The 20,363-nt window shown below is 45.4% G+C and overlaps 1 protein-coding gene across 2 annotated transcripts in view; it reads left to right on the top strand.

Moving 5' to 3' along the window:
- Positions 1-20,363, top strand: part of dpys (dihydropyrimidinase) — a 225,793-nt gene that overhangs the window by 44,041 nt on the left and 161,389 nt on the right. For both annotated transcript variants that reach the window (XR_013498353.1, XM_078216692.1), the window contains exons 2-4: positions 2,125-2,283; positions 8,505-8,684; positions 19,858-20,047. Coding sequence is in view for 1 of the 2 variants with exons in the window: in XM_078216692.1 (XP_078072818.1) it covers positions 2,125-2,283; positions 8,505-8,684; positions 19,858-20,047 (529 nt within the window). In the remaining variant the exon portion in view is untranslated. The remainder of the gene's footprint in view (positions 1-2,124; positions 2,284-8,504; positions 8,685-19,857; positions 20,048-20,363) is intronic.

The following is a 20,363-nucleotide window of genomic DNA, read 5'->3' on the forward strand; positions in this document are numbered from 1 at the left end:
ATGATCAGAGGATTAGACAGGGTGGATAGTGAGAGCCTTTTTCCTCAGATGGTGATAGCTAGCACGAGGGGACATAGATTTAAATTGAGGGGTGATAGATATAGGACAGATGTCAGAGATGGGTTCTTCACTCAGAGAGTGTTAAGGGCGTGGAATGCCCTGCCTGCAGCAGTAGTGGACTCGCCAACATTAAGGGCATTTAAATGGTCATTGGATAAACATATGGATAATATTGGAATAGTGTAGGTTAGATGGGCTTTAGATTGGTTTCACTGGTCGGTGCAACATCGAGGGCCGAAGGGCCTGTACTGTGCTGTAATGTTCTATGTTCTAAGGGCATCACCTGGTGGGGCAGATAGCCTGAAGCTGAAAAAAGTAAATTACTGCAGATGCTGGAATCTGAAACAAAAACAGAAAATGCTGGAAAATCTCAGCAGGTCTGACAGCACTTGTGGAGAGAGAATAGAGCTAGCGTTTCGAGTTTACCTGAAGTTGATGTTGATGTAGATCAGCTGTGTGTGGAGATACAACCAGCAACAACTGCTAGATTGACCATTATAATGAGGCCAGAGGATCTGTTTCTATCGAATCGCAGGCCTCTAGGTCTTGTGTGTGCAAGGCAGAGTCTTGCCCACACAAATTTGTACCACCCATATGTGTACAAAACGCCACACTTCAGATGCTTGCCACCAAAGGAGTGACAGAGCTTCACGTAGTTTGGCTTAGAATTATTTTTTCAACGTATTTCCAAATTTGTGTAATTCAGGTGGGCGAGAATTTTTAAAACGTGTGAACAGATCTGTATCTCATTTTATTGGTTTGAATTCAATGGGATGGAGATCATAATGAATCACCCATCACCTGAGTCACCCATTTTATACCATCGTAAAAGGTTGCAGTTAACACCCCCTCCACCATCATCAATGTCCCCGTATTTGAAATGACCTATCCTTGGCATCTCTGTATAAATAAGGATAGAAAATGTCTTGATAATTTAATTATATTTCTTCATCTAATTTTCCTACTACATTGTGCAGCAAAAATTATACTAACTGAAACAAAGGCCGCGATTCTCCCATTGCGACCCGCAACTTTTCTGTCGGGTCGCAGTGGGAGACACGCATCTCCGGCTTTGAACAGTGATTTACACATGCACTGGGAATGCATGCGCATCTCCCAGAGCCAGAGAACAGTCGCTGGTCAGACCACACTGGAAACCAGCGGGAAGGCAGGTAAATAATTTAAATCTTTTCTGCATGTATTTTAAATATGTTTAATAGTTCATTATTGGGACCTTTCTGGAATGAAGAGGGGGGCAATCGGGGCCTCCCAGGGGGTCGGGCGGTGGGGAGGGTAGTGCCCCCTGGGCATGGGCACCCTGGCAGTGCCAGTCTGTGCCCCTTGGCACTGCCCATTGGACATTGGGCACCTTGGCACTGCCCATTGGGCATTGGGCAGTGCCAAGGGGGCAGGGCCTATTGTGGGCAGGGTCAAGAGGTGATTGGTGGGGGTGGGAGGTCCCATTGCCACTCTGCATGGTGATCGGTCTGGAATGAAGGGAGGGCAGAGATTTGGCGGGGGGGGGGGGTGGGTCAGTGGGGGAGGGTTTGCCGGGGTGAGGGGGATGGGGGGATCGCCACTGCTGGGGGGAGGGGCCTAGACATCGGGGCGCTCGGGATGGGGGGTTGGTGGTCAGGGCTGGCCTGAGAATTGCTGTGGGGACCACGATCGGGCCATGAGGGGGGCTGGAGGAGCAGCACTGAGGGGGTCCCGGGCTAGCCAGCGATCGAGCTGGCCAGCAAACAGGAGGTTAACAGTTTGGGGCCACTGCACATGCGCAGAGCTCCAGAACTGTCAAACTCCGGCGCGAATTGGTTTCTAATTAGTTTAATTAGCTCCTGGGTTTCTAATTAGATTCCCGACTGGGACCTCTGCAGTGCACAAAGTGCGGAGATTCAGGTAAGAAGCTGAACTGACAGAACAGTCAGGATTTAGAACAGTTCTCCCACCAGTTCAGCATTTTTGGGAGAATCGCGGTCAAAATGTGGTTAAAAGAGGTTTACTAGAGGACTAGTTGTATCTAAATGTGTTCAATAAAGGTAACTACTATTTCATTCTTTCCAGGCTGCTGTGGCTGGAGGCACCACCATGATATTAGATTTTGTGGTGCCCCATAAAGGTGACTCTTTGTTAGAAAACTATAACAAATGGAGAAACTGGGCAGATCCTAAAGTCTGTTGTGATTACTCATTCCATGTGGCTGTAACCTGGTGGAGTGCAAAGGTAAAGTGAAAAGTGCTGATTAACAAATTTGTTTCACTCGTAACAAAATTCTGCTGGTTATAATGATTTGCTGTCTATTTTAACAAGAATAATCGGGACTTTCTAAAGCAGTTCTCAACAGCTAAGTATCCCAGTGTTCAATGAGAGTGGGACATCCAAGGGTTTAAAACCTAGGCAGTGGCTTGCTGCCACTGCCACATCCTCACCAACAACGATTTTAATCCTGGGTTTCAGTGGGTATAAATCAGACAGCTAGATTCACCATGAGCACCCAGAAGAAGCTATTAAGGTTTTAGTATTTAATTTTAATTCAAGTTTACATACGGCGAGGAAGAGTAAGAGGACTCCAGTTCAATTTTTAGAAGATATGTACGAGCTTAAATTTTAAAACAATAAAATTCAATTATATTACCATAGCTGAATCCCCCACTATCAACATCCTGGGGGCTACCATTGAGCAGAAACTGAACTGGGCTAGTCACGTAAACAGTGTGGCTACCAGAGCAGGTCAAAAGCTAGGAATCCAGCAGAGAGTAGCACACCTCCTGACACCCCACTTGATTAGTACCCCTTCCACGAATATTCAATCCCTCCAATGCTGATGAACACCGTCAGCTGTGTGTACTCTCTACAAAATGCACTGCAAGAACTCTCAAACATTTCTTAGGCAGCACCTTCCAAATACACGACCGCTTCCATCTAGAAGGACAAGAACAGCAGATACGTGGTAACACCACTACCTGGAGGTTCCTCTCCAAGTCACATCCCGTCCTGACTTGGAAATATTCCTTCACTGTTGCTGAATCAAAATCCTGGAATTCATCCTGTGAATGTGGAGATGTGGAGATGCCGGCGTTGGACTGGGGTAAACACAGTAAGAAGTCTAACAACACCAGGTTAAAGTCCAACAGGTTTATTTGGTAGCAAAAGCCACTAGCTTTCGGAACAGGCTGTTCCTTCGTCAGGTGGGTGGGAGTTCTGATCACAAACAGGGCACAAAGACACAAACTCGGCCAACGTTGTCTACCTGTTACGCTGCAGGAAAGGATGTCCCAAGACATGGTACATTGGGGAAACTATGCAGACGCTACGACAACGGATGAATGAACACCGCTCGACAATCACCAGGCAAGACTGTTCTCTTCCTGTTGGGGAGCACTTCAGCGGTCACGGGCATTCAGCCTCTGATCTCTGGGTAAGCGTTCTCCAAGGCGGCCTTCACGACACTCGACAGCGCAGAGTCGCTGAGCAGAGACTGATAGCCAGGTTCCGCACATGTGAGGACGGCCTCAACCGGGATATTGGGTTCATGTCACACTATCTGTAACCCCCACAACCTGCCTGGATGTGCAAAATCTCACCTAGCTGTCCTGTCTGGAGACAATACACATCTCTTTAACCTGTGCTTAATGCTCCCTCCACTCACATTGTCTGTACCTTTACCTTTAAGACTTGATTAGCTGTAAAGACTCACATTCCAATCATTATTCATGTAAATTGAGTTTGTGTCTTTGTGCCCTGTTTGTGATCAGAACTCCCACCCACCTGACGAAGGAACAGCCTGTTCTGAAAGCTCGTGGCTTTTGCTACCAAATAAACCTGTTGGACTTTAACCTGGTGTTGTTAGACTTCTTACGGTGTACCTATATCTCAGGGACTACAGCGATTCAGGAAGTCAGCTTACCATAACCTTCTGCAGGGCAATAAGGGATGGGCAATAAATGCTAGCCAGTGATGCCCACATACCATACAATGAATTTAAAAAAACAAAATTCAAAACTGCACTCCTAGTATCTGCTTCCATTACTGAATTGGTAAGCAATGGGGATAATTTTCCTCTTGTTCCCACCTCCCCATCCTCACTTCTTCCCTGCACCCTACGCCTAGATAAGGGCGGGTGCATTCAGGCAGTATTTGTCTGACATAACTGACATAATTTGTCTGGCGGCACGGTAGCACAGTGGTTAGCACTGCTGCTTCACAGCTCCAGGGTCCCGGGTTCGATTCCCGGCTCGGGTCACTGTCTGTGTGGAGTTTGCACATTCTCCTTGTGTCTGCGTGGGTTTCCTCCGGGTGCTCCGGTTTCCTCCCACAGTCCAAAGATGTGCGGGTTAGGTTGATTGGCCAGGTTAAAAATTGCCCCTTAGAGTCCTGAGATGCATAGGTTAGAGGGATTAGCGGGTAAAATATGTGGGGGTAGGGCCTGGGTGGGATTGTGGTCGGTGCAGACTCGATGGGCCGAATGGCCTCCTTCTGCACTGTAGGGTTTCTATGATTTCTATGATAACTTGAACCAATCCAGGGAATAACATGATTGTATATAGCCCTGAAGATAAAAGGGGGCAGTTTCCATTGTAGCCTCTTCCTCCTCCTTGTGCTTCCACTCCTCAGCTTTTCATTTGATAGATGATTAAAATGATTTCCTTCTGGTGCTCTGGTTTTCTCCCACAGTCCAAAGATGTGCAGGTGGATTGGCCATGCTAAATTGTCCCTTAGTGTCCCAGAATGTGTAGGTTAGGTAGGTTAGGTGGATTAGCCATGGTAAATGTGTAAGGTTACTAGGATAGGGGGAGGGTGGGCCTATGTAAGATGCTCTTTCAGAGAGTTGGTGCAGACCCAATGAGCTGACTGGCCTCCTTCTGTCCAGTAGGGATTCTATGATTATTCCCTCATAATATCCAAATAGTGTAGCATGCAGCACACTACCAGAAATCTTGATACTCAGCTGGGTACTACAAGGATCCTCCAGAGCAATCCAGACAGTGAAAGCATTGCTTGAGGAAGTCAATGGTCGGTTCTATAATGTTCCTTGTGGCTGCATGGCACTTGTTGTAGGTCTGCTGCGCTTGCATATGTGTGTGCGCATGCATGCTTGTGTGCATATGCGTGGTTTCCTTACTGGATATGAACCATATCATGAGTGCTTAACTCTTGTTGACGGATTCATTAGAATTGTTTGAGGTGGTAATGAGCAGGATAGATTAAGGGGAACCAGTAGATCTAATATTCTTGGATTCCAAAAAACGTTTGATAAGGGACCATATAAAAGGCTACTTAATAAGATAAGAGCCCATGGTGCCAAGGGTAGTATATTCACATGGATAGAGAATTGGCTAACTGATAGAAGTCAGAGAGTTGGGGTAAATGGGGCATTTTCAGGATGGCAACCTGCAACTAGTGGCATGCCACAGGGATCAGTGCTGGGGCCACAATTATTTAAAACATATATAAATGACTTGGATGAGGGAAGTGAATGTACTATTGTTAAGTTTGCCGAGGAACAAAAATAGGTGGGAAGGTAAGTGAAGAAAATGACAGTCTATAGAGGGATATAGACAGGTTAAGTGAGTGGACAAAAACCTGGAAGATGGAATATAATGTGGGAAAATGTGAAGTTATGCACTTTGGTAGGGAGAATAAAGGAACTGAATATTATTTAAATAGAGAAAGACTGCAGGAAGCTGCAACACAAGAAGAATTTGGGGGTCCTCCTGCATAAATTACAAAAAGCTTGCATGCAAGTTCAAGGTGTTAGGGAAGGGAAATGGAATGTTGGCCTTTATTTCAAAAGGAAACTTTCGTGGGTGGCACGGTAGCACAGTGGTTAGCACTGCTGCTTCACAGCTCCAGGGACCTGGGTTCCATTCCCGACTTGGGTCACTGTCTGTGTGGAGTTTGCACATTCTCCTCGTGTCTGCGTGGGTTTCCTCTGGGTGCTCCGGTTTCCTCCCACAGTCCAAAGATGTGCGGGTTAGGTCGATTGGCCATGCTAAAAATTGCCCCTTAGTGTCCTGAGATGCGTAGGTTAGAGGGATTAGCGGGTAAATATGTAGGCATATGGGGTAGGGCCTGGGTGGGGTTGTGGTCGGTGCAGACTCGATCGGCTGAATGGCCTCTTTCTGCACTGTAGGGTTTCTATGATAATTCTATGAAAGGAATGGAGTATAAAAATAGGGAAGTCTTGCTAAAACTATCACGAGGTGCTAGTTATATCGTGAACAGTTTTGGTCCCCTTATCTAAGGAAATATATACCGGCATTGGAGGCATTCCAAAGAAGATTCACATTGAGGAGAGGTTGAGTAGGTTGAGGCTGTAGTTGAAGTTTAGAAGAATGAGAGGCGACCTTTATTGAGACATATAGGATTCTTAAGGGTCTTGACAGGGTAGATGCTGAGAGGTAATTTTGTCTTGTGGGAGAGTCCAGAACGAGAGAGCATAATCTCAGAGTAAAGGGTCAGTTCATTTAAGACTGTGATGAATAGGAATTTCTTTTCTGGGGGTAGTGAATATGTGGAATTCTCTACTAAGACTGAGAGACAGATTTTTAATTTGTAAAGGAATCAAGGATTATGGGGATAGCGCTGGAAAGTGGAGTTGGGGCTGATCTCCTTGACTGGCAGAGCAGACTTGATGGGCCAAATGGCCGACTTCTACTCCTATGTCTTATGGTATTATTTGTCACCTGGTAGCCAGCTTCGGACTTGCTGCGCTGGTTGGAATAGAGCTGGCAGTGAGATAGGTGCCTTCACTGCTGCCAGAATACCTGGCATTGACCTGTATCATTCCCTGTATGTGATCAGACACCAGATGGGTGTCAAGGGAATGGAATTCCTTTTTGTTCTTGGAACTGGACGAGTTCAAATGAGCCACATGCATGGCAGTGTGAATACAGTCCATGGCACTTGGCACCAGGCACCATGGCAAAGTCTACAACCCATGTAGCTCATCCTTATTGATGGAACAGATCCAGAGAACGTTTAGTTTAACATCAGTGGTGGGAAACATAATTTAATCTTTACTGAAAGTGGCATGCCTTATGAGGATAGGCTGAGGGAGCTCGGTCTTTTCTCCTTAGAGAGACGTAGGATGAGAGGAGACCTAATAGAGGTATATAAGATGTTGAGAGGCATAGATCGGGTGGACTCTCAGAGGCTTTTTCCCAGAGTGGAAATGGCTGCTACGAGAGGACACAGGTTTAAGGTGCTGGGGGGTAGGTACAGGGGAAATGTTAGGGGGAAGTTTTTCACACAGAGGGTGGTGGGCGAGTGGAATCGGCTGCCGTCAGTGGTGGTGGAGGCAAACTGAATAGGGTCTTTTAAGGAACTCCTGGATGAGTACATGGGACTTAATAGGATGGAGGGTTATAGGTAGGCCTAAAAGGTAGGGATATGTTCGGCACAACTTGTAGGGCCGAAGGGCCTGTTTTGTGCTGTAGTTTTCTATGTTTCTATGAAAGATGTAATTAAAAACTTCAAAACTGAAAATGTTAATGAAGTAGTCAGCACAGATTCCAAATGTGAAGGTCACACATGATTAATCTTTCTGAAATTTTTGAAAAGTAATAAAGAGCAATATACATGATGTAACATATTGGAATTTTTCAAAAGACTTATAATAAGGTACCACATAAGAGACAAATGATTAAGGATAGGGCCAATGGAATTGGGGTGCAGCTAGCAGAATGGATAGGAAACTGACTACAACACAGAAAACAGAGAAGGATTTAAATAGCTACTTGGCTTGACAAAAGTTAGGAAGTGGTGTTCTGTGGGGATTGGTGCTGGGACCGCTGTTGTTCACAATTTATAATCAAGATTTGTTTACCGACTCAATACTTTTTCTGACACAGCTTAGTAGAAGTTTTACATCTCAGGTGATTTCAACCTGACATTTTATACATTATTTTTCCTCTCCCCATCCCAGTTCATGTTGTGTATGGTTTTCATTTGACAAGGTTCGCGGTCAACCTGTTTTACTGCCAATTTTCTTTTTATTCTGCTTTCAAGAAGGTGTGGGTGCGTTCTGTGAGCGTTCTCTTTCCCATTCCTGATAGGGTGTTCCTTCTATCGGGAGCTTTATTATGAATTTGACCTGCATCAACCATATCCCTGTAACAATTGAAGTTGGGAGCTGCTCCCTTTTGAAGGAGGAATGGTCAGAGGATGAATCAAATCCAGACCAAGAGTGGTCTCGAACAGCTTCAAGAGTCAGTTTAAACTAGCTTTAGAACCACGTCTCACTTGATAAATTAGAGAATTAAGAGGAAGGGGGAGAGCTGGAAAACAACCAAAAACGGGCAATAAGCCGTGCTTTAAAAAATATGATGAAAGCAATAGTTAACTCAGTTGCCATCTCCATAACAGATCTTACATTTGAGATTTTTCAGCTCTTGCTATTCTTTCACTGAGTGAACTCTCTAATTTATTCTGCCTTTTCACAGGTGAAAGATGAAATGGAAATTCTAGTCAAAGAGAAGGGTGTGAATTCCTTTAAGATGTTCATGGCATATAAAGATGTCTTCATGCTTTCGGATGACGAGCTATACTATGCTTTCTGCCGTTGTAAGGAATTGGGAGCAATTGCTCAGGTTCATGCTGAAAACGGACACTTAATAGCAGAGGTGAGTTGTAACCAAACTGTGGCCTTGTTTGAATAATAATCTATGTCTATGTGTAGGAAAAATGCTGCATTTTTCTTTTTCACATTAAAGTGATTTTAGTTACAAGTTAAGGAATTCAAATGAAAATTTGACACTTTTCACATTAGAAAAAATATTAGTTTGAACAAAGAGCAAAGAACAATACAGCACAGGAACAGGCCCTTCGGCCCTCCAAGACCGCGCCGCTCCCTGTTCCAAACTAGACCATTCTTTTGTATCCCTCCATTCCCACGCCATTCATGTGGCTATCTAGATAAGTCTTAAACGTTCCCAGTGTGTCCGCCTCCACCACCTTGCCCGGCAGCGCATTCCAGGCCCCCACCACCCTCTGTGTAAAATACGTCCTTCTGATATCCGTGTTAAACCTCCCCCCCTCACCTTGAACCTATGACCCCTCGTGAACGTCACCACCGACCTGGGAAAAAGCTTCCCACCGTTCACCCTATCTATGCCTTTCATAATTTTATACACCTCTATTAGGTCACCCCTCATCCTCCGTCTTTCCAGTGAGAACAACCCCAGTTTACCCAATCTCTCCTCATAACTAAGCCCTTCCATACCAGGCAACATCCTGGTAAACCGCCTCTGCACTCTCTCTAAAGCCTCCACGTCCTGCTGGTAGTGTGGCGACCAGAACTGGGCGCAGTATTCCAAATGCAGCCGAACCAACGTTCTATACAACTGCAACATCGGACCCCAACTTTTATACTCTATGCCCTGTCCTATAAAGGCAAGCATGCCATATGCCTTATTCACTACCTTCTCCACCTGAGACGTCACCTTCAAGGATCTGTGGACTTGCACACCCAGGTCCCTCTGCGTATCTACACCCTTTATGGTTCTGCCATTTATCGTATAGCTCCCCCCTACGTTAGTTCTACCAAAATGCATCACTTCGCATTTATCCGGATTGAACTCCATCTGCCATTTCTTTGCCCAAATTTCCAGCCTATCTATATCCTTCTGTAGCCTCTGACAATGTTTGCTATATTTGCAATTGTAGAGCATGAATCATTTCATGTTTTTTATTCTCTATTCCTACCAATTCAGTTGTTAAGTAGTTAAACAGAGGAAAATAGAAGATAATGGGGGAAGAAGTAGGATTATCATAAAAACACAGAAATCATAGAAACCCTACAGTGCAGAAGGAGGCCATTCAGCCCATCGAGTCTGCACTGACAAAAATCCCACCCACGCCCTATCCCCTGTAATCCCACATATTTACCCTGCTATCCCTCTAACCTATGCATCCCGGCATGCTAAGGGACAATTTAGCATGGCCAATGCACCTAACCCGCACAACTTTGGAATGTGGGAGGAAACCGGAGCACCAGGAGGAAACCCACACAGGGAGAACATGCAAACTCCACACAGACAGTGACCTAAGCTGGTAATCGAACCCAGGTCCCTGGAGCTGTAAGACAGCAGTGTCAACCACTGTGCCACTGTGCCGCCCTATTATTCGTTTGAGTTACTGTGGTAAAGAGGCAGCACACACACACATCGAGGTTAATGACTTCCTTTTGTGCTGTACTTGATGAGCCAAATAAATAACTATTGGGAGGGTAGACCAAATCCTTTGAGGAGGTGAGTTTTAAAGAAAAAATAAACGTGTAGACGTTTAGGAAAGGCACCCAGAACTTGGAGCCTAGGTTGCAAGCATGGCTACCAATGGTGCTATGGAGGAAAGGGCATAAGAGGCCAAAGTCAAAGAACCAGAGAGTTTGTGGAGAGGGCTAGTTAGCCTGGTGGAAGTTACAGAGATGGGAAGGACAAAGCCATGGTGAGATATGCTTTAAAAGTGTAATGTATTTGGGAACTGCAAGCCAATATAGATCAGCATGAAAATAATACAAGGAAGATTGTAGGCTACAGAGTTTTAAATGAACTGAAGCCAATGGAAGGCAGAGGATGGGAAGGCAGATGAGGAAACATTTAATAGTTGAGTTGTAGGAGTGATGTAAATATGAATGAGGATTTCAACAGTATATGAGCTAAGTTGCCATTTTGTGGTATTTGGTAGTCAATACAGTGGAGAGGTAATAGGTTAGGAAACACAACCTCAGGTTGAATAGGATAATGCAGTTGCAAATGGTGTAGTTCATTCTTAGTCACCAGCTGGGATAGGAATTGAATTAGTAGCAAGGGTATGGACCTTGTGTAAGGAGCCAAAGATGGAAGAGTTAGCGATTAGCAAGAGGAAAATTGGTCAATCAGTCTAAAAACATAGAGACAGTGGAACAGGAGAGGTAGTGGAAAACCTATATATTTTTTATTTGTTCCTTGCACGTGGAAATTGCTGGCTAGGTTGGCATTTAGTCCGATACCTAATTTATTTTAAGAAGGTATAGTGAGCTGCAGTCCCTGTCGTATATCAGTCAAGGAGGAACTACATATGGTCCTTGTGCACCCATCACAAAATAAATACTGACACTGAAACAAGTAAAATGATGCAACACATCTGCTGTATTTCTCATTGTCCAGTTTATTCAGTAAAATATGAAGTGAATTGCAGAGCCGTTGCCAAAATTATAATAAGTCATTCAGAGCAAAGTGTGCTAGCAAAAGTACATTAAATCATGGTTCAAAATCTTGTTCCAAAAATACATACACCCACAGAGCTGTTAGGAAAGGAGTTCCAGGATTCTGATCCATTGAGAGCGAAGGAATGGAGATTTAGCTTTTACATAGGATGGTGTGTAGCTTGGAGGGGAACCTGCAGGTGACGGTGCTCTCATACATCTGCTGCCTTTGTCTTCTAGGTGCTGGAGGTCGTTGGTTTAGAAGGTAATGTTGCAGGAGCTTTGGCAAGTTGCTGCGGTACATCTTATAGATGGAATGCACTGCTGCCACTATGTTGCTTGCGGAGAGAATAAATGTTTATGGTGGTGGATGGGATGTCAGTCTAGTGGGCAGTTTTGTCCTGGACACTCTCAAGCTTCTTAAGTTGGAGCTACACACATCCAGCAAAATGGAGAGCATTTCATCACACTTCTGACTTGTGCCTTGTAGATGGTGGACAGGCTTTGGAGCCAGGGCAAGAATTATTCACCATAGGATTCCCAATCTCTAACCTGCATTTGTATCCTCAATATTTATATGGCTGAACCAATGGTTTATAGCCAATAGTACCCCTATGATGATATATGGACTTTAACCTTGTGATGATGTCACCATGAAGCAGCATGAGGTTGCATAAGAGGAAAAAGTTTATTTATTCGTCACAAGTAGGCTTATGTTAACACTGCAATGAAGTTACTGTGAAAATCCCCAAGTCGCCACACTGAGGCGCCTGTTCGGGTACACAGAGGGAGAATTTAGCATGGCCAATTCACCTAACCAGCATGTCTTTCAGACTGTGGGAGGAAACCAGAGTACCCGGAGGAAACCCATGCAAGCATGGGGAGAACATGCAGACTTCGCACAGACAGTGACCCAAGCCGGGAATTGAACCCAAGAAGGACTCAACCATGGATCCCTGGAGAATCCCAGAGAAAAGAGTGAAAATGTTGCATTACTATGCACATGGAACTCACTGTCTGTAATGTCCTAATTGTGTTAGGGGTTGTGGGTTTTAAAGAAAAAGACTTGTTTGTACACACAGATTCAAAGCAACATGCATGGAGACAGAGGGTAGCAGTGGAAGGGTGCGTTTCTGAATGGAGGGCTGTGACAAGTGGTGTTCCTCAGGGATCAGTGCTGGGACCTTTGCTGTTTGTAATATATATAAATGATTTGGAGGAAATGTAACTGGATTGATTAGTAAGTTTGCGGACGACACAAAGGTTGGTGGATTTGTGGATAGCAATGAGGACCATCAGAGGATAGAGCAGGATATAGATCAGTTGGAGACTTGGGCGGAGAGATGGCAGATGGAGTTTAATCCGGACAAATGTGAGGTAATGCATTTTGGAAGGTCTTAGTTAAGTCAGGCAGCATGGTCGGTGCAGGCTTGGAGGGCCGAAAGGCCTGTTTCTGTCATGTTGACACTTTATAGAACCTTAGTGAGGCCGCACTTGGAATATAGTGTTCAATTCTGGTCGCCACACTACCAGAAGGATGTGGAGGCTTTGGAGAGGGTACAGAAAAGATTTACCAGGATGTTGCCTGGAATGGAGGGCATTAGCTATGAGGAGAGGTTGGAGAAACTTGGTCTGTTCTCACTGGAGCGACGGAGGTTGAGGGGAGACCTGATAGAAGTCTACAAGATTATGAGAGGCATAGGCAGAGTGGATAATCAGAAGCTTTTTCCCAGGGTGGAAGAGTCAATTACTAGGGGGCATAGATTTAAGGTGCGAGGGGCAAGTTTTAAAAGAGATGTACGAGGCAGATTTTTTACACAGAGAGTGGTGGGTGCCTGGAACTCGTTGCCGAGGGAGGTAGTGGAAGCGGATACGGTAGTGACTTTTAAGGGGCGTCTTGACGAGTACATGAATGAGATAGGAATAGAGGGATATAGAGGGAATAGGCGGATTGGAAAACGGCCAATGTTACGCCGCTGTTTAAAAAAGGAAATAGACAAAAGGCGGGTAACTACAGGCTGGTTAGCATAACGTCTGTAGTTGGGAAAATGCTGGAACCCATCATTAAAGAAGAAATAGCAGGCCATCTGGATAAGAATGGTTCGATTAAGCAGACGCAGCATGGATTCATGAGGGGAAAGTCGTGCTTGACGAACTTGTTGGATTTTTATGAAGATGTGACTAGTGCGGTTGACGGAGGGGAACCGGTGGATGCGGTGTTTTTGGATTTCCAAAAGGCGTTTGATAAGGTGCCTCACAAAAGGTTGCTGAAGAAGATTGGGTCACACGGAGCTGGGGGTAGGGTGTTAGCGTGGATTGGGGATTGGCTATCCGACAGGAAGCAGAGAGTCGGAATAAATGGGTGCTTTTCTGGTTGGCAGATGGTAACTAGTGGCGTGCCGCAGGGATCAGTACTGGGGCCTCAACTATTTACCATTTATATAGACGATCTGGAGGAGGGGACTGAGTAGGGTAACAAAGTTTGCAGACGACACAAAGATAAGTGGAAAAGTGAATCGTGTGGAGGGCGTAGAAGGTCTGCAGAGAGATTTGGACAGGCCGAGTGAGTGGGCGAGGATCTGGCAGATGGAGTATAACGTTGACAAATGCGAGGTTATTCACTTTGGAGGAAATTGGATTATTATCTAAATGGAAAGAAATTACAACATGCTACTGTGCAAAGGGACCTGGGGGTCCTTGTGCATGAGACGCAAAAACCCAGTCTGCAGGTGCAACAGGTGATCAAGAAGGCAAATGGGGTGTTGGCCTATATCGCAAGGGGGATAGAATATAAAAGCAGAGATGTCTTGCTGCATCTGTACAGGGCATTGGTGAGGCCGCAGCTGGAATACTGTGTGCAGTATTGGTCCCCTTATTTGCGAAGGATATATTGGCCTTGGAGGGAGTGCAGAGAAGGTTCACCAGGTTGATACCAGAGATGAGGGGTATTGATTATGAGGAGAGACTGAGCAGATTGGGTTTGTACTCATTGGAATTTAGAAGGCTGAGGGGGGATCTTATAGAGACCTATAAGATAATGAAGGGGCTGGATAGGGTAGAGGTGGAGAGATTCTTTCCACTTAGAAAGGAAGCTAGAACTAGAGGGCACAGCCTCAAAATAAAGGGGGGTCAGTTTAGGACCGAGTTGAGGAGGAACTTCTTCTCTCAGAGGGTGGTGAATCTCTGGAATTCTCTGCCCACTGAAGTAGTGGAGGCTACCTCGTTGAATATGTTTAAATCACGGATAGATGGATTCCTGATTGGTAAGGGAATTAGGGGTTATAGGGATCAGGCGGGTAAGTGGAACTGATCCACTTCAGATCAGCCATGATCTTATTGAGTGGCGGGGCAGGCTCGAGGGGCTAGATGGCCTATTCCTGCTCCTATTTCTTATGTTCTTATGTTCTTATAATATGGTCCCCGGAAGCGTAGGGGTTTTAGTTAAGTCAGGCAGCATGGTCGGTGCAGGCTTGGAGGGCCGAAGGGCCTGTTCCTGTGCTGTAATTTTCTTTGTTCTTTGTTCTTTATTGGAAGAGATGTCTGTACAGAATACAAACTAAAACCAAAAGTCGGAGCGTCTGAAATACACCAGTGATATCGCCATCAAATCATGTGACCTGCTCTTAAAGCAATCATACAACTACTTAAATAAAGAACACTGTCCACCTCTTAATAGAACATAGAACATAGAAAGCCACAGCACAAACAGGCCCTTCGGCCCACAAGTTGCGCCGATCACATCCCCACCTCTAGGCCTATCTATAGCCCTCAATCCCATTAAATCCCATGTACTCATCCAGAAGTCTCTTAAAAGACCCCAACGAGTTTGCCTCCACCACCACCGACGTCAGCCGATTCCACTCACCCACCACCCTCTGAGTGAAAAACTTACCTCTGACATCCCCCCTGTACCTACCCCCCAGCACCTTAAACCTGTGTCCTCTCGTAGCAACCATTTCAGCCCTTGGAAATAGCCTCTGAGAGTCCACCCTATCCAGACCCCTCAACATCTTGTAAACCTCTATCAGGTCACCTCTCATCCTTCGTCTCTCCAGGGAGAAGAGACCAAGCTCCCTCAACCTATCCTCATAAGGCATGCCCCCCAATCCAGGCAACATCCTTGTAAATCTCCTCTGCACCCTTTCAATGGCTTCAACATCTTTCCTGTAATGAGGTGACCAGAACTGCGCGCAGTACTCCAAGTGGGGTCTAACCAGGGTCCTATAAAGCTGCAGCATTATCTCCCGACTCCTAAACTCAATCCCTCGATTAATGAAGGCTAGTACGCCATACGCCTTCTTGACCGCATCCTCCACCTGCGAGGCCGATTTAAGAGTCCTATGGACCCGGACCCCAAGGTCCTTCTGATCCTCTACACTGCTAAGAATGGTACCCTTCATTTTATACTGCTGCTCCATCCCATTGGATCTGCCAAAATGGATCACTACACACTTATCCGGGTTGAAGTCCATCTGCCACTTCTCCGCCCAGTCTTGCATTCTATCTATGTCTCGCTGCAACTTCTGACATCCCTCCAAACTATCCACAACACCACCTACCTTGGTGTCATCAGCAAACTTACCAACCCATCCCTCCACTTCCTCATCCAGGTCATTTATGAAAATGACAAACAGCAAGGGTCCCAGAACAGATCCCTGGGGCACTCCACTGGTCACTGACCTCCATGCAGAGAAAGACCCCTCCACAGCCACTCTCTGCCTTCTGCAGGCAAGCCAGTTCTGGATCCACAAGGCAACAGCCCCTTGGATCCCATGCCCTCTCACTTTCTCAAGAAGTCTTGCATGGGGGACCTTATCGAACGCTTTGCTGAAGTCCATATAGACCACATCCACCGCTCTTCCTTCGTCAATGTGCTTGGTCACATTTTCAAAGAACTCAACCAGGCTCGTAAGGCACGACCTGCCCCTGACAAAGCCGTGCTGACTACTTTTGATCATACTAAACTTCTCTAGATGATCATAAATCCTGTCTCTCAGGATCCTCTCCATCAACTTACCAACCACTGAGGTTAGACTCACCGGTCGGTAATTTCCCGGGCTGTCCCTGTTCCCTTTCTTGAATATAGGGACCACATCCGCAATCCTCCAATCCTCCGGAACCTCTCCCGTCTCCATCGACGATGCAAAGATCATCGCCAAAGGCTCCGCAATCTCCTCCCTCGCCTCCCACAGTAACCTGGGGTACATCCCATCCGGTCCCGGCGACTTACCAACCTTGATGCCATTCAATAGTTCCAACACATCCTCTTTCTTTATGTCCACATGCTCGATCCTTTCTGTCCTCCGCAATCCAGCAGTACAACCACCCAGATCCCTTTCCACCGTGAATACCGAGGTAAAGTATTCATTAAGCACCTCCGCCATTTCTAACGGTTCCGCACAAACTTTTCCCCCTTCACCTTTTAAGGGTCCTATGCCTTCACATCTCATCCTTTTACTCTTGACATATTTGTAGAAAGCCTTGGGATTCTCCTTAATCTTACCCGCCAAGGTCTTCTCATGACCCCTTCTCGCTCTCCTAATTTCCTTCTTAAGCTCCTTCCTACATCGCGTATACTCCTCTAAATCCTTAACACCTCCTAGCTCTCTGAACCTTCTGTACGCCTCTCTTTTCTTATTCACCAGGTTCATCACAACCTTCGTGCACCACGGTTCCCGTACCCTACCAACACCCCCCTGTCTCATCGGAACGTTGTCATGCAGAGCTCCAGACAAACATTCCTTGAAAATCCTCCACTTTCCTTCGGTACTTTTCCCCAAGAATGCCTCCTTCCAATTTACCCGTCTAATTTCCTCCCTGATGACACTGTATTTCCCTTTACTCCAGAGAAACACTTTCCTAGCCTGCCTGACCCTATCTCTTTCCAATGCTATCGTGAAGGAGATAGAATTATGATCGCTATCCCCAAGATGCTCACCCACCGAGAGATCCTCCACCTGTCCAGGTTCATTAGCCAGCACCAGATCAAGAACAGCCTCTCCTCTAGTAGGCTTATCCACATACTGTGTCAGGAAACTCTCCTGGACACACCTAACAAACTCCTCTCCATCCAAACCCCTAGCCCTAGGGATATTCCAATCTATGTTTGGGAAATTAAAATCTCCCATCACGACAACTCTGTTATTCCTACATCTCTCCAGGATCTGTTTCCCCATCTGCTCCTCAACATCTCTGTTACTATTGGGCGGCCTATAGAAAACACCCAGCAAAGTTACCGACCCCTTCCTGTTCCTAACCTCCACCCACAGAGATTCCGTAGTCAGTCCCTCCACGGCGTCCACCTTCTCTACAGCCGTGACACTATCCCTGATCAACAGTGCCACTCCCCCCCCTCTCTTGCCTCCCTCCCTGTCCTTCCTGAAACATTTAAAACCCGGCACCTGAAGCACCCAGTCCTGTCCCTGAGACATCCAAGTCTCCGTAATGGCCACCACATCACAATTCGAAGCAGCAATCCACGCTCCAAGCTCATCCACTTTATTCACTACACTCCTGGCATTAAAATAGACACATCTCAGACCTTCAGCCTGAGCACTTCCCTTCTCCCTCACTCGTCTAACCTCCCTCTTACCCTGTCTACATTCCTTATCTATTTGCGAGCTAACCTCCTCGCTCTCAGTCCCCTCATTTCGATTCCCTCCCCCCAACCTTTCTAGTTTAAAGTCTCACCAGTAGCCTTAGCCAACCTTCCCGCCAGGATATTGGTCCCCCTGGGATTCAAGTGCCACCCGTCTTTTTTAAACAGGTATAATGCTGTATAAAAGTGACATTGCTCTACACTACAGTACATTGCTGCATCTGCATACCTGTATTTCTCATGGTATCCCAAAACACATCTTACTGCCTGTATGCAAAGGGTTAAAAGAGTGGATAGGCTAATCTATGGGATGCATGGTGATGTGGCATTGACGTCAGGTGGTACCCTGGTCCTCGGTATTTTAGGGAGCTGATGGGCAAACCTGAGGGGCAATTTGCCTTCCTGATAACTCACTTTGTACATACTGTAATATACCAGCCGTGGGCCGTGCTGTATTGCTCTATATAAGGAAACTCATTTTAATGGATACCTTCATGTGCCAGTGGTTCCCCTTGCTAGAATCCAGACCGAGCACCTTTGACAGCTTATCCAGAATTTAGAAATTTCCACTTGGAATTTTCTGCTTACCTTCTCTTAATCAAATAAGTATCAGGGAAAGATCCAGGGGTCTGCCTATCATTGCATATGTGGAGCTAACTGTGGAGAACTGTGGATAAATGTGGATAAATGTGGAGAAGACTGCTCTCTTCCTGTTGGGGAGCACTTTAGCGGTCACGGGCATTCGGCCTCTGATATTCGGATAAGTGTTCTCCAAGGCGGCCTGCACAACACACGACAGCGCAGAGTCGCTGAGCAGAAACTGATAGCCAAGTTCCGCACACATGAGGACGGCCTCAACCTGGATATTGGGTTCATGTCACACTATCTGGAATCCCCACAGCTTGCCTGGACCTGCAGAGTCTCACTGGCTGTCCTGTCTGGAGACAGTACACATCTCTTTAACCTGTCTTAATGCTCTCTCCACTCACATTGTTTGTATCTTAAAGACTTGATTAGCTGTAAGTATTCGCATTCCAACCATTATTCTGTAAATTGAGTTTGTGTCTTTATATGCCCTGTTTGTGAACAGAATTCCCACTCACCTGAAGAAGGGGCTTTTGCTACCAAATAAACCTGTTGGACTTTAACCTGGTGTTGTTAAACTTCTTACTGTATCATTGCATGTACCCTTGGGGTTTCCTAGGAAATTTTAAGTCCCATATTTTGGGAATTTAACAGTAATAAGCGATGAGCTGGAGTACTAAGGTGCAAATTCATTGTTGCACTTGATAAGGGCATCATGTTGATTGGTTCTAATATAAAAACAGAAAATGCTGGAATACTCAGCAGGTCAAGCAGCATCTGTGGAGAGAAAAACCATGTTACCATTTCAGATTTGTGACCTTTCCTCAGAATATTTTTGCAAAACCGATCAGTTTTATCGATAGTCCTTTGGGTAAGCAGAATTCTGCTTCCATACGGAAAGTCAAGTAATGTGAGCACCTACCTGATCTTGTGTTCATTGTAGCAGTTGGATACAGAGCACTGTTAGTAAGGGGCTTCAGACTGGTACTTGCCTGGTCAGGTGGTCAGGAAATGGTGCATGGTTCAGGGAAATGAAAGCAAAGTATAATTTTTTTTTTAAAATTTGAAGGGGAAAAAGATACAAATTTGTTTCCATCGAACTGAGTGTATATTTCTCTCCTCAAATTGAACAATTCTTTGCAAAATAAATTGTTATATTACTTAGAGGTTTTAATGTCTAGAATTTGAAGAATATGAAGACATTCACAGACTCAAGAGCTGTTGGAAAAGCATGACATGAGCTGGCAATGGTCTTTAATTAGTGGAATTGTAGGAAATCAGATGCCTGAGCAATTCCAGTACCCTTTAATTTCTAATTAATATCTTCAGATAGAACATAAAATGTGTGGGAGAGTAAATCATAGAAGGCTTTCACAGTAGTAACAGAGAAAATCCTTATAAGTTACACACAGTACAATGTTTTTTGCAGGGTGCAAAGAAGATACTCTCAAAGGGAATCACTGGACCTGAAGGTCATGAACTTTGTCGACCTGAAGAAGTGGAGGCTGAAGCCACCCAAAGGGCAATTACTATAGCCAGTTGTATTAACTGCCCACTCTATATAGTCCACGTGATGAGTAAATCTGCTGCTAATGTGATAGCCAGTGCACGGAGAGAAGGTGAGAAACTTAGACATTTAATCTTTTTTCCTTCGCAGACAGCTGGTCGATAAATAATAAATGGTAACTTTTATACCCAATTTTCTCCCCATCTCTCTTGATGACAGTGTCTTATAGTGCAATGTCAAGTTAATTCACGGAGGCCTTAATTGCTTCCAGTGGGACCTGCACTTAAGGAAACAATCAGTGTTAGTAGCTGATCTCTGATCACACATCCTTGATTAGAATCTTCCCTCATTTGGAGCTAGAGGGTAAATTCTTGGAATTATGAATTCACCCTTTGGCTCCATAGACAACAATCCTATATTCCCGTTCA

The sequence above is a fragment of the Mustelus asterias genome, chromosome 7 (assembly GCF_964213995.1).
Source record: "Mustelus asterias chromosome 7, sMusAst1.hap1.1, whole genome shotgun sequence".
In the NCBI taxonomy this organism is placed as follows: domain Eukaryota; kingdom Metazoa; phylum Chordata; class Chondrichthyes; order Carcharhiniformes; family Triakidae; genus Mustelus; species Mustelus asterias.